We start from the raw sequence: 13767 nt of genomic DNA, 5'->3' as shown, positions 1-13767 counted from the left end.
CATGTTTGGCTTACTGATAGAATTGAGATTCTTATATAAAGTATCAGGTTGTTAGCCCGTTGCCTAAAAGAAAAATACCAAGTTTATAAGCCTATCCCTTAGTCGCGTTTTACAACATCCATGGGAAAGAGATGGAGTGGTCCTATTCTTTTATCAATTGGTGTCGGGAACCACACGGCAATAATGATAGTGAAATAATTGTTGAAATCTCTTCAGTAATGGAAGCTTTAATTTTTTTCATTTGTGTCAAATGTTATAAAACGCTTGGGTTTTTAGAAATGAGGACAGTTATGACAAGAACCAAAACTGTAATCACTTCCGCTAAGTTGTAAAGTGATGATAAGATAAATACGACACACGAAGATAGAGCATTAGAAGTTGTACCCCAAGATGTAACGCAACGCAACCAACAAAATCACCGTTCATCTTAAAAATATCTAAATATTGTGGGAAAAAATTGTACCAACGATTGCACTTGTTCAAAGAATTTCTACAGCCGAAGGAAGCATGCAATGTTTTGAACGAAATCATTCGAAACATTCGGTGCTTATGCAAACTATTGCAAACCGATTTACAGCAATGAAACACGAAACTATAAACATGGATATTTGCAGTACCAACAGAATTATACAAAATCTACTTTGACTAAGACATAATCATTATTAGGCATGCCATGACTCAACAGTGATAAACACTGATTCAGAGCTCATGATGGGTTAGTCACAGAAGAATCAAAACAAACAAATTTTATGACATAAGGTTTGTTCTAGGTATGTATCGTTTAGATGTTATAATCCAAATCACGGCCAAATGGTATGATAAAACAGAGAGAAGAATAGACTAAAGAATGCACGTATAAAAGAAAGTTCTGCAACGGAGCGGTGAAAAAAAGCAAGGCAAGATTTTACGGCCAGCTGCCGGCATAGACATAATTCTCCTCAAAATCTTTAATGCCTTTTCGCTTTAATAGTATTTCGGCCAGTATTAGATCTGCTTAAGACAGCAAGTAATTTTTTACATATGGCAATGGATTTATGAAAAGTGACCATATGTGAAATGAGAAAAATCCTTTATTACACTGGAGAAAAATAGCTTGTTTTTACTACGCTTTTATTAGCTTGGGTTGTATGTATGTATGTAACGGAATCTTTGAGCTTAATTTTCACTGATTTCTAAACGTCTGATCAACTTGGAACTTTGCACACGTATCAAGGACCGATGACAATGCAATATTTTGATAAGAGTTTCTCATTATCCTTATTAAAACTGCCAGGATTAATAAATTCATTTTTAGATCCTTCGTATGAGAGTAAGAGAGACAGAGATAGCACCAGTGCCAGTAATCTCCATACAAGAAACCAAGAAGTTCTGACGTATAATGAGTCAAAAAGAGATGTAATATATTTCCATATAATGTTACTATTAACCTGAGGCTTCTTTATTTCATCGCATTGCTCCATTTAGAATTACCATTAGAAACAATAGTAGAATTAGTAGAATATTTTAAAACAATAAAAAATATATAAGTAATAAAACAAAAGTAATAAATGAAAATTGAATAACTAAATTTACAATAATACAAGAATAAAGTTACTACCTACAGAACTTTGCGATATTTAATACGTATTTAACATATTAATGCAATTCTTGAATTAACATTAGGTATCTTTTGCCTATTTATAATAGCAACACTGTAATACTCGTTTGGAAAATGAGTGACAGTTCAGTTTATTTATGTCAAATAAGTTTTGCTGTAAGTTTTGATTGAATTCGATTCGAACACCTGTAAACTTTCTTTCTGTTGTTTTTTACCGGTGCCTGTGTATTTACCTATTTGCACTTTGTTTTGTGCTGATAACTTGTCGTTATTTGGAGTTTGGAATCTTCCGTTGAGCCGAGCTTTGTTCTTCCGGATATTCGTGTGATTTTATCATCTGAGATTGGACTCTGACTGTGTTTACTGTGTTGTGCAGATATTTTGAGATAGGACTCCTGTGAAAAGTACCTTATTATTTGAGATAGGAGTCCCAAGTTTGTGTTTGTTTTTGTAAAAGACAGATTTTACAACAAAAGTGCCACGATGTCTTCAGATAAACTTTGTTGCGTTCCTGGTTGTAAAGGCAGTGGAGGTATGTTTGAAATATTTTTGTTCCTGTATCAATCTGCCTCTTAATCTTGTGGTTTGATTCCTGGCAAGGCCACAATCGAAAATTATTACGTTTGCTGGATAGTCAAAAATATTATCAACAGTGATTTATCACTATAAAATTCTTTTCAACTGGGTTTAACAATCATCATACATATAATATCATCATCATCATCACATATAATCACGTCTATATCCCTTGCGGGGTAGACAGAGCCAACAGTCTTGTAAAGACTGATAGGCCACCTTCAGCTATTTGGCTTTAAGATAGAATTGAGATTCAAATAGTGACAGGTTGCAAGCCCATCGCCTTAAAAAGAATCATGATGATGAGAATATTATGAGATTTAATCCAATCAGGCCACATATAACTTTAAGAAAGTTAGTTTCACAACTAACTAAACCTCCGGCGATGGGTGCATGGTTGCGAAAGTCTTTTCTAGTAAGATAGTTATACTAGAAGTGGTAACTTCCAAAAAATAATTGTATAAAAAAACTACGGGTTTTATTGCTAATCGAACTAAAAAATAGAAAATAAATAATAGTTTAAAAAAAACTAAAAAACTACGCTTTTATTGCTGATCAAACTAAAAAATAGAAAATAAAAATTAATGACAAAGGAATTCAGTAGTAGCAAGTCGAACAATCAGTTATAGTCAGTTGTAGTAGTAATTACCTCGGATTAAAATTATAACAAAATTAATTTTATAAACAAAACAATTTAAATCAGAGTAAAAAGCGTGGGGTGCATTTTACTTCATTTTCATAACTCTCTTGTCATAAATATATGCTAATAGAATGATTTTAATATTTACTACATCAGGCACCCCACGCTTTTTACTCTGATTTAAATTGTTTTGTTTATAAAATTAATTTTGTTATAATTTTAATCCGAGGTAATTACTACTACAACTGACTATAACTGATTGTTCGACTTGCTACTACTGAATTCCTTTGTCATTAATTTTTATTTTCTATTTTTTAGTTTGATCAGCAATAAAAGCGTAGTTTTTTAGTTTTTTTTAAACTATTATTTATTATCACGTAAAGTTGAATCGACATTGTGAACTTGGTCATTTCCGATCAAAATATGAAAACTACTGTGACGTAATCCACAGAATTTACACCGAAGAAGCTAAATTCACAAAGCAAAGCAGGCGATACGGATTAGTCACCAGTAATGAACAATAATGCTAATTATGTTCCTGAGTCAGGAATGTGAACAATACCGACAGTATAAAAGTCAAACGTAGCAACGTTTCTGAAGTTGGTCATAAAATCGATAAAGTAATCAGTTTGAAACAGGGCCGCGCGGATACTTTAAATATTCAATAATGCTTCATACTCCGAAGAAATCATCGACAAAGACATGAGTACGAAAATATACCTGTTCTGTATTGTAAAAATAATTTTAAGACATGAATGTGACAACAATGAGCTGAAGAACCATATTGTTTAGGACCTATTTAGTTTTTAAAAAAACCTTAAAGAAATTGTAATACAATACCAAAGTATCAGGTCAAGAAGGGCCCGATGTTTCGTTCTACTTCGCAAGTAACATGAGATTTATTTTGTGAAGCCACTGGCGTATGACGCCACGGTTGGATGCACGCAAATTTGTTAAATTACAGGGATCATTTGAAGAGAGTCAGTCTATGTCAAGATGTCAGTCTTTCTTTGGCCAGCTTACGAAGAAAAATTATAAAATATTCAATTGCACAATCCAATTCTCACATCGTTGTATAAATCAATGTATTATAATAAAATCACAAATATTTTTTTTGTAAATTTCAGGATTACACATTGTATTGCCTTTCAAAATCAAATTCATTATAATGGGACATTTCAAACATCATATTGTCATAACTTTTCCTTTCACAACACTGGTTGACGTCAAAAAAATTACTTAAAACTAATTTTACTGCTACTTCTTTAGTTACAAAGTTTAAAGATTTATTTAAGAACGTACTACGCATAGACTTTCTATAGCAATTGGAGCCATTTCCTTTTTCCTTTCATACACACTACACGGTTATTAACGTTATGTAGTCCTTATATTAGTCTTAAGCTATCATTACTCAGAGCAATTAATATACGCGGTTTCTAAAGATTTTCCTACACAGAGACCACAAGCGAACTTCCGCTAGCTAACTATAATTTTCTTATACAATTAATTGCATCATAAAAGTAATCGTAAATCGAATTTTAATCAAGCTTTACGGCTTTAATTTTATGGTTAAGTAAAGTTACAACTATTTGGAGCGGATTGGCTATAAGATATTTTAGATTTAGTAGGACTGCATTCACATTTAATACTTACAATTACAAACTATCATGAATATCTCAATCATTATGTTGTGCAGAAACTACCAAATCGAATCGAGACACTTTAAGAAAATAATAACCATAGTTAGTTACTCCGTAGTAACTAAATAACATATCTAAATAAATTATCAAATCCATTTTAAACGAGAATATAAATAAATGAAGTAAACGATAATTCCAATTGTTTTACAAATTGATAATAGCACGGTCAATAATAGATTTCGTAATTATACAGCTATCAATAGTAGTACTGATAATGACGTCATGACGCTATGAATGGAAGCAGCCTTGACAACAGCTGACACAAAGCTAATCACGACAGTAAAGCTTTAATACAAAGGCATATTATGGTTGAAATACTTTTACGCGAAGAAGAACTGATAGCAAGAGAAGGGTTAGCAACACCTTGAAAAGATGAAGCGTAGGACGAAAATGGCAATGGTATAAGAGGACATAATATGATTATCTTTTGATGTGGGTGTGAGACACAAATGTTCTATTTTAAGATACTTTTGAAAGCGCTAAAGATTGATAAAGGACAGCCCGTACAAATTTTGCTCAGTCTGTTTTTTCATAGCATGTTGTTTTGTTACTGATGTCCTTGGATTGGAAAAGGATTTCGGGTCTCAGAGCTATAAATAATAATGACGTCCGATAAATTTCTAATTCGCCCTAGTCTATGAATATGTTTGTACCTTAATAGTTGAGAGTACAACTTTTCACTTGCAATTATCCTGCATAATTCTTTTGCTTCTGCAAACTCGTCGATTTAGAGTACGCATTATTTAAGATTATCTGTTCTTGCTTTCAATTTCTTCAACACATCATTTCAGGAACCTATATCTTTTCCGATCACTTAAGCTATAAATTTAAATAGGTATATCTGCGGTGTGTAACTTATAATTTCAAGTACGTGTTTAACTTACAGGTGCAATGCCAAGCCGTCTACAAGGTCCGCATCCTGTCTGAATATCATTAGCATTTTTATCATCAACATAAAACAACATCTGCTTTTTCATCTCCGCTTGCTCATTTAATTTTTTTTAAATGTGTTTTTTTTTTCTTAAATTAATAGAAAAATTGCTATTGCTGTTGGAAATGAGTGGGACGTAAACATTGTCATTATATTGTAATTTATGAATATAATTGCAGTTTTAGAGCTGTTTTACATTGTTTATTTCGTATTTTAGTATGATTAAATGTAAAACAATACAAAGTGTCTCCATTTATTTTAAAAACACAGGGGATGAAATTTTGTATTTGATGCACTTTAAAGAACTCCAAGTAACTGAGCATTAGTGCATTTTTATAAATACCAAACTTTTTTCAAAAACGACCGCATTTTGATTGTAATATTTATCACTGGCATATCAAGGTCTTTTACTATTAAATCTTCAGATGCCGGTATGAAATCGCTACTCATAGATGGTGCATCCAAGGCCAACGTTTTGGTGAGGGCATCGGCCCGTTGGGACTTCGGAACAGGTTCCACAGGTTCGGATTGGCTATTGTGATTGCCCATGCGCCGAGCTTCAATGTTTTGCTGCATTGTTTCAGGAACAGGATTAGTGGGATTTTGTTTTGTGCGATTCTACCGCTTCGCTGTGGTTACAGACTGTAAAAATTATTTGTTTTTGTTATCCATAAACAAAACAGGTTCAGTTATTATGACGTCTACTTTTACATACTTTGCTGTTTCTTAATTTATTATTTTAAGGTACTAACATAGTTTATAAGCATTACTAATACAAATGAGTCCTTGTTACTTATATTAATAAAATTCATTCATTATTTTATCAAGACAGTGCATTTTTTTTTAACAAAAACAAAAAGTTAAGGAAAAATACCAGCCGAAGGCAACGTATTTGTGTACGGGTAAACATTTCATTTATTACGTATGGCCATGACGTCTGTATGTATTTGGAACGATAAGATTGCCGTACGTAATAGACTTGTCTGAATTATCTAGAATCGAGCAATTAGCATCATTAGGCAGGAAATACCGGAATAAGTGATTACACGGATCTAATAATTCGTTTCCAGTTTAAATATATACGGGACAAATTACACAGATTGAGTTAGCCTCGAAGTAAGTTCGAAACTTGTGTTACGAGATACTAACTCAACGATACTATATTTTATAATAAATACGTATATAGATAAACATCCAAGACCCAGGCCAATCAGAGAAAGTTCGTTTCTCATCATGCCCTGGCCGGGATTCGAACCCGGGACCTCCGGTGACACAGACAAGCGCACTACCGCTGCGCCACAGAGGCCGTCAAAGTTTGAGCGAAGTACCACATAGTGAAACACATCACTATTCAAAATATAAATTTTATCTATGTCTTTAAGAAACCACGGAAAATTTCCTTACGAAGCATAGTGTGTACAACCAAATACATAACAAAATACTTTATGATGACACACAAATCATTGATAAGAATACACTTTGAGTTTACAACAATAAATTCTACAATGTCATTGACCAATATTTTCCATAGCATTGAATGCAATTAATCAGATAACAGTCAGTCACGTAATTTATTGTATCGTAAAACAAGCGTTTATTTACTTTTACACCTGTTCTCGTCTTTGTCTGTAATCAAATCTTGAAAGATAAATTTGATCATCTTTCTGTTGTTCGATTTAATTAAACTTTGGTGCAGGTTGTATGAGAATGCAATGTCCTGAGGTCATAAAGCTGGTGAACAGATGTAATCTTAGAGATAATTTTCGCTTGTTAAAATAATTCATTGAGTGCGACCAATACAACTTGGCCCAAATTATTCAATGCTTGTATTAAAAAAGTTGAGTAGGTATCGTACCCAATCAATGAGAACAGGATTGGACAAAGAAGACGAGTATCGAACCCAGACAAATAAAGAGCTCACCCAGACAAATAATGATCTACAACTCCCAATGCTGGAAGAGAATGAAGTTAAACGCATAGATGACATCACGCCTTACCAAGAACTATAAAAGACCCAATTAATGCGACCAGAATTGGATAAAGAAGAAGAGTGCTATATGTTGATCAACAAATCCCAATGCTTGAACAGAATTAAGTTACACACAGTATAGATGACGTCAAGTCACGTCTTACGAAGAACTATGTAGTGCAGCACAAAGAATTCACAAACGTAAATAAACAGCAATGCGAAATTGCGTCATCACATTACACCATTCCATTCCAACGCTACGCAACATTGCTGCAGCTGCTGTCAGTTCAAAGACCCTTTAATTAAATCTTAACGGGCCAATAAGCTAGATACCGCTACGTTATTTTAAGAAAAAAAAAAGAAACAACTGGTCTTTGGTCAACTTATGTTGTGACCTGCAATTAATTTAATGAGCTGTAATTAGAAATGGACAGAACGGAAGAATAAATTCCCCAGCGTAATAAACGCATGCGTGTGAATATACAAAGTTAGTTAGGGCAAGAAAACTTTATAACTGGTTGGAGGTACACCGAATGAGGAGGTTGAACGAACACCGGTCAAACAAGAGGGCCCCACTAGGTAAACTATATTGCTAAAAATGTCACATATGTCAATGGATCTAATAATATCAATCCGCCTTTGAGCAGTCGTCACAATCATTCAAGGCTACATAGACGACACGATAACGCGTTGATCCATATATTTTTCAACTCCCAAACAGTAAAAAAAATTATAATTATATCTTCGTTCGGGCACAGGACTAACGGTACAATGAGAACCCAAACAGCGCAGTGAGAGAAAGCGTAGAGGATTTCCAACAGAGTGAAAGCAAGCGTCGCATAGTACGGACGACAACATAACCTCAAACATGTCGGTCGCCATCGCATCTGCAGCCATTTTAACAACCGCCGCGGCTGTTTACTGGTTCTTAAATAGACATAAACCAGTGAAACATATCCTGAGTGAATTGAGATACACTATAGACATGCAAGGAGCCGGCGTTGGTGGATTAATCGATGACTGGGTAAATATACGACGGAACAAAATAGTGTTGCCAGATGCGAGCAGGAAAATCGCCGTTGTGACCGGAGGAGCTCGCGGTATCGGCGCCGAAGTGGTACGAGGACTACTAAAAGCTAACATGAATGTTGTCATCGGAATTAGAAAACCAGAATTAGCGCAGACACTATCGGAAACTATGGAGAATGGACAAAACTTAACAGTGTTTCAACTGGATTTGCAGTCGTTAAAGTCAGTGAAGCAGTTCGCGGAAAATGTTTTAAAGAAATATCCAGCTATTCATATTCTTGTAAACAATGCAGGAATAATGTTTGGTGATTATAAATTGACTGAAGATGGCATTGAAACACAGTTGTCTACAAATCATCTGGGTCATTTTTATTTGACGCATCTATTGTTGCCAGCGTTGAAAAAAGGCGGTACTTTCGAGGAGTCTGCAAGAGTTGTGAATGTGACATCCTGCGCACATTATCCAGGAAAAATATACTTTGACGATATTAACATGAAGGAGCATTATGACACAACCGCAGCTTATGCACAATCTAAATTGGCACAGGTACTCTCTTGTTTTCGAATATATTTGATTATATAAAAAATTAAACTTGAGATTTAATTTATATGTTAGCAACACCACAAATTGATATCATGTCATACTTTCTTAAAAGTTATCAAATTTAAATTTTTTTATGTTAAAAATAATATGTTCATGTTCTGTTTTTAAATATATGTTTTCTGTTTCAGCTCATGAGTGCCCGATACATAAACAGGTTGCTTGACCAAGAAGGCTATCCGGTCAAATGCTACGCTGTTCATCCAGGAATAGTTGACACAGATTTGTTCAACGGTACTCTCTTCCGGAGGCTGTTCCCTTGGGCTATGAAGCTGTTCTTCAAAACACCGGCAAAAGGCGCCATTTCAATACACCACGCATGTTTTGACAAAGACTTGGAGAAAAAGAGTGGATTGTATATTAGTAATTGTATAGAAGGAATTAGCAATCGCTTCTCAAAGAATGTTGAACATCAGCAGAGATTATTTGAAATCTCTTGTGAGTTGATCGGGATTGATGCAAATGATTTTGGAAAAGATTTATGATTGTTCTAGTCCAGTTGTATAGAGATGAAAAGTCTGTATAGGTGCAATTTATAATATATAATAGTAATGAATATTTTTGTATTATATTAAAGGAAAATATATTCTATTGTTTACATATAATCTGCATTTTATTTACATCATAGAAAGAGTTTCAAGTTCTTACAGTTTTGAAGAAAACATATGCCTATTCATATTATGTCTAACAGTAACTAGCAAATAATAAAATGGATCGTGCCTAAAAATGTTGTTTTTAGATTTCTTCAGTTTCAGATTTCACAAAATATAACAGATTAAGTTTTCATCAAATTTCATCATAATCAGACAAAAACACAAACATCCTTCTATACATGCAAACTTTCACATTAATAATATAAGTACATAGAATGTAAAATTAATAGCACCATTATAAAATTGTTATGTCGAAGCAGAATGGGATTCAAAATTTATGAAAACATTATATTTTATGGCTCTGAAATATACTATGCAATAAAAATAGACACTCCTTAGAAAATAATATTGTTATTAGCAAAACAAAGGGCAATAACATTTAGTTATGGCCTCTAAATCAACACTAACATTGTTATACTTGTATGGTTTCACTCTTAACCATACTCTTTTTACATACATACATAGTTACATCTATGTCCCTTGGGTAGATTAAGCTAAGAGTCTTCAAAAGACTGAAAAAATTATGTTCAGCTGTGGGCTTGGTTGGGTTGAAATTGAGATTCCAACAGTGACAGGTTGCTAGCCCATTGCCTACAACCCCTACATACTACATACTCTTTGTGTTTTGATTTAAATTTCTGCAGAAAAACAAGTCAATAAGATTACAAGCAAATAATATTATTATAGATTCATTGATGATAACTGATTAGATGGTGGGTTATTAAAAATCATTTATAATGAGCATGGAAGGAGTATGGAGAGGAAAAGAGATGTACAGAACATAGGAAGATGAAACCCAGTCTCTGCCTACTCCCATGAGAAACAGGCGAGATAATATTGTGTTTCATGAAATTATTATTAAAATTTAAGCATTATTTAACCACTCAATCTTGTAAATTAAATTGAGACCTACAAAATATTGTAACAATTTTAACTGGTCAAGGAAATTCATCATTTCATAAAGTGTTAAGTAATATTGCCACTGTCCCTAATCGGTAGTTCCTTATGTTACAAGACAGTTATGCAAAAAAGTTATGAATATTAATTATAGAGCACCAACAAATAGAATAATTTAACAATCTAATTATGATGTCATGACCCAATTTTTATTATAGCAAATTTAAAATTAGAAATAAAAAAATATTAACTAATGTTATATAGAACACAAACTCACCTGCTGAAAAAGCCAGAAAGTCCTTTCTTCTTCAGCTTAGCTTGCTCCCGGTCAGCATTTGTCTCTGAACCCTCCTCCTCCTTCGAGGCACTGGACCCCAAAGAACATTCAGACAAACTCGACACAGTACTTGAGAACGACCCTCCGTCTTTGCCTCGTTGGTGCCCACTAACACTTCCCCAATTTAATGTACTTTTAGGGGAATCACTAGTGTCACTTTTCTCACATGTCGACATAGAGTAGTTACCCTCATCGCTGAAACTACTTTTCTTTGACAATTTGTCAACTTCATCAACAGATTCCTCAGATTTTTCCACTTTTGGACTCACAAAATGAAGTTGCTTTGTGATAGGATTATAAGCGAGCTGCATGTTGTCTAGCGCTTCGCTGAGACGCATCCCGCCTTTCGAACACGGGGTCGACATGGTGAATGACGGAACTTACACAATCACAAACCACATCCATAGTTTTTGTACACAAGATAATTTGTCCTCGAAAAGGCCATTGTTTATACTTCAATTAGATAATTGCACGGAAAATGTATTTAGATGTTTGTTTTCTAATTAACTGCGATAAAACCATCACGTATATAAACATTAACCACTAATAAACACAAGAATTGCATTTATAATATTTGAATTAGATACCAGCAATTTAAAATCGTGTATTTCTTTCATTTATTTATACATGTATACTAAAAGACATTTGACTACGCTCACTTAAATACCATAACTACGATTTTAAATGTTTAAATTAAGTTATTTTAATTGATTAACTAAAATACTAAACTAACAAAGCAACACACCCACCACCTTTCACTTTCCACTGTAAATAGCTTGACTTGAAATTTGCTTGCATGCATTTTGTTTGTCGATACTGACAGCTCCTGAAGTTGACAGTCTTCGGGTGACCAGTTGGTAAGTTATAAATTTACCGTAATAGAACTAAAAATGCTTTCTTATTATATTTGCTTATTAGCATTAGAGTTTTAGTTTTGAAATTATAAAAAAGAGTGTTTTTTAAATAAACTGAGAGTGCTTTGCATTGTCGAATTCGCCACGAAACGAATAACAAACTATACTATTAAGTAACGGCATTCCAAGCGTTGAGGAACCACTTAAGTGATAACGAGTCAAAGCTATATACAAATAGGTAGGTAGTTATGTAGTTGTTTGGGAACATAAATCTTAAATTACGATTGCATGTTTATTTTATGAAAATTAAAATTAGTAAATTTCCACATTTTTACGCATCATTTCAAATATTACATAAATTATCACTTTTATTTCCCCCTTTATTTGAGGTAGTAAAACTCAAGTTGGTAACATAAGTTGTTGTCAGTTCAGAAATCAACGGAAATTGTATAATATTTTTTTGATGAATATTTACCAAAATTGGACCAAAAAATTTCAATTATTATTAATTTTGCTCTCGTCAAAGTTAAAAATCAATAAATTGACTTATAAAAGTGTGAAAGATATTTTAAAGCGACTCAAGTTTCAGAGGCAACAAACAGGCGTACGGTCACAGAAAAATTAACACGCACGTATTTTAGAATTCGATACCCTGCCCGGGGGCACTTTGTTATAATAATTATGATTTAAATAGCCGAACATAACACTGAGGATAACCTATGTTGCCTTTGTTAGGTCAAGTTTTGACATCTAACTCGGTTGCCCTACAGAAGCTTTCAGGGGAATTTAACCCAGCTTTGGTAGTTTGTTTGCGCCAGGTTCATGGTTTTTCCTGATTGTGCAGGTTTCCTCACGTAAGAACATGCACATACATTCATATATAAAATCACGCCTCTTTCCCGGAGGGGTAGGCAGAGACTACATCTTTCCACTTGCCACGATCTCTGCATACTTTCTTCGCTTCATCCACATTTATAACTCTCTTAATGCAAGCTCGGCGGTTTCGGGTACTCTTGAACTCACCCTTTGCCAGGACGTCCTTAATCAAGATACGTTCGTCTAGCTAGGCATCCCCCTCCGACCTTTCCCTCCACACTCTCCTTGTAAATCTGCTTAGTCAACCTGCTTTCTTTCATCCTCTCCACATGACCGAACCATCTTAACATACCCTTTTCTATTCCTGTAACTACATCTTTCACATCACATACAGCAAAACCTCTCAAAAGATTTGTTCCGACGATCATCTATTGTTCAAATGAAAAAAAAAAATTATTTATCAAAATAATTTATTTTCTGGTGTATTTTTCTACAGTGAAAATATTTAAAAATACTCTCAAATTAAGTGTTCATCACGTTTCAAACAACCACACTTGCGGGTTTGTTTGTTACACTATAAAAATATAATAAATATAGTACAATAGATTATTTACATTTAAATACAAAAAGCTATATGATCACATACAATTTATAAAATGCTTAAATGACCGTGTATTTGACGTGTACATAAAATTTTTTAACATAACTCGCATTTTAAGAATAAGTCACGATACACTGACGAAATACTTCAACATTCATTATCTTAAGTAGAAATTAAGTCAAAGTCATTTTCTGAATTAACGTAAGATGATATTTTAGTCCACATTCTTATTGCCTATACGGAAACTGTGCACAGTTATTATGATAAGCACGTTAAAACAAAAGGGGTGAAATTGCTTAAAAAACAAAATGTAAGATGAATGCTACCAGTATGTTATGTAACAGTCGGCTATAGTGACATACTTCAAACTCGATTTTCGTCTGTAAACGGGCATTGATCTTAAATGCCGGACAATAAACCTTCATATTTTATAAAGTACAACTGACTGCTCAATGAAAAAAACCTATATTTTTTAGTGAATTGTGCGAACTTTTATTTTTCTATTTTAGTTCTGTGCTGCGACAATCAAGTAGGGGGCGGCAACACTTTTGATTTTGTCTATGGGG

The 13767-nt window shown here is 33.6% G+C and overlaps 2 protein-coding genes across 2 annotated transcripts in view; one reads left to right on the top strand and one right to left on the bottom strand.

The window, feature by feature from the left end:
• Nucleotides 1–11613, bottom strand: part of LOC106139328 (TBC1 domain family member 12-like) — a 50239-nt gene extending 38626 nt beyond the window's left edge. Inside the window, exon 1 of the mRNA XM_060946490.1 lies at nt 10871–11613. Coding sequence (XP_060802473.1) covers nt 10871–11295 — 425 coding nt within the window. The 5' untranslated portion in view covers nt 11296–11613. The remainder of the gene's footprint in view (nt 1–10870) is intronic.
• Nucleotides 7761–9648, top strand: LOC106140982 (retinol dehydrogenase 12). Its single transcript, XM_013342634.2, has 2 exons — nt 7761–8989; nt 9175–9648. The coding sequence occupies exons 1-2, from the start codon at nt 8282–8284 to the stop codon at nt 9526–9528; spliced, it is 1062 nt and encodes a 353-aa protein (XP_013198088.2). The 5' UTR covers nt 7761–8281; the 3' UTR covers nt 9529–9648.
• Nucleotides 11614–13767: the final 2154 nt, after the last annotated feature.

The sequence above is a fragment of the Amyelois transitella genome, chromosome 11, assembly GCF_032362555.1.
Source record: "Amyelois transitella isolate CPQ chromosome 11, ilAmyTran1.1, whole genome shotgun sequence".
Classification (NCBI taxonomy): domain Eukaryota; kingdom Metazoa; phylum Arthropoda; class Insecta; order Lepidoptera; family Pyralidae; genus Amyelois; species Amyelois transitella.
Note: the sequence above shows the minus strand (reverse complement) of the source record. Positions and strands in the feature narration are given on the sequence as shown.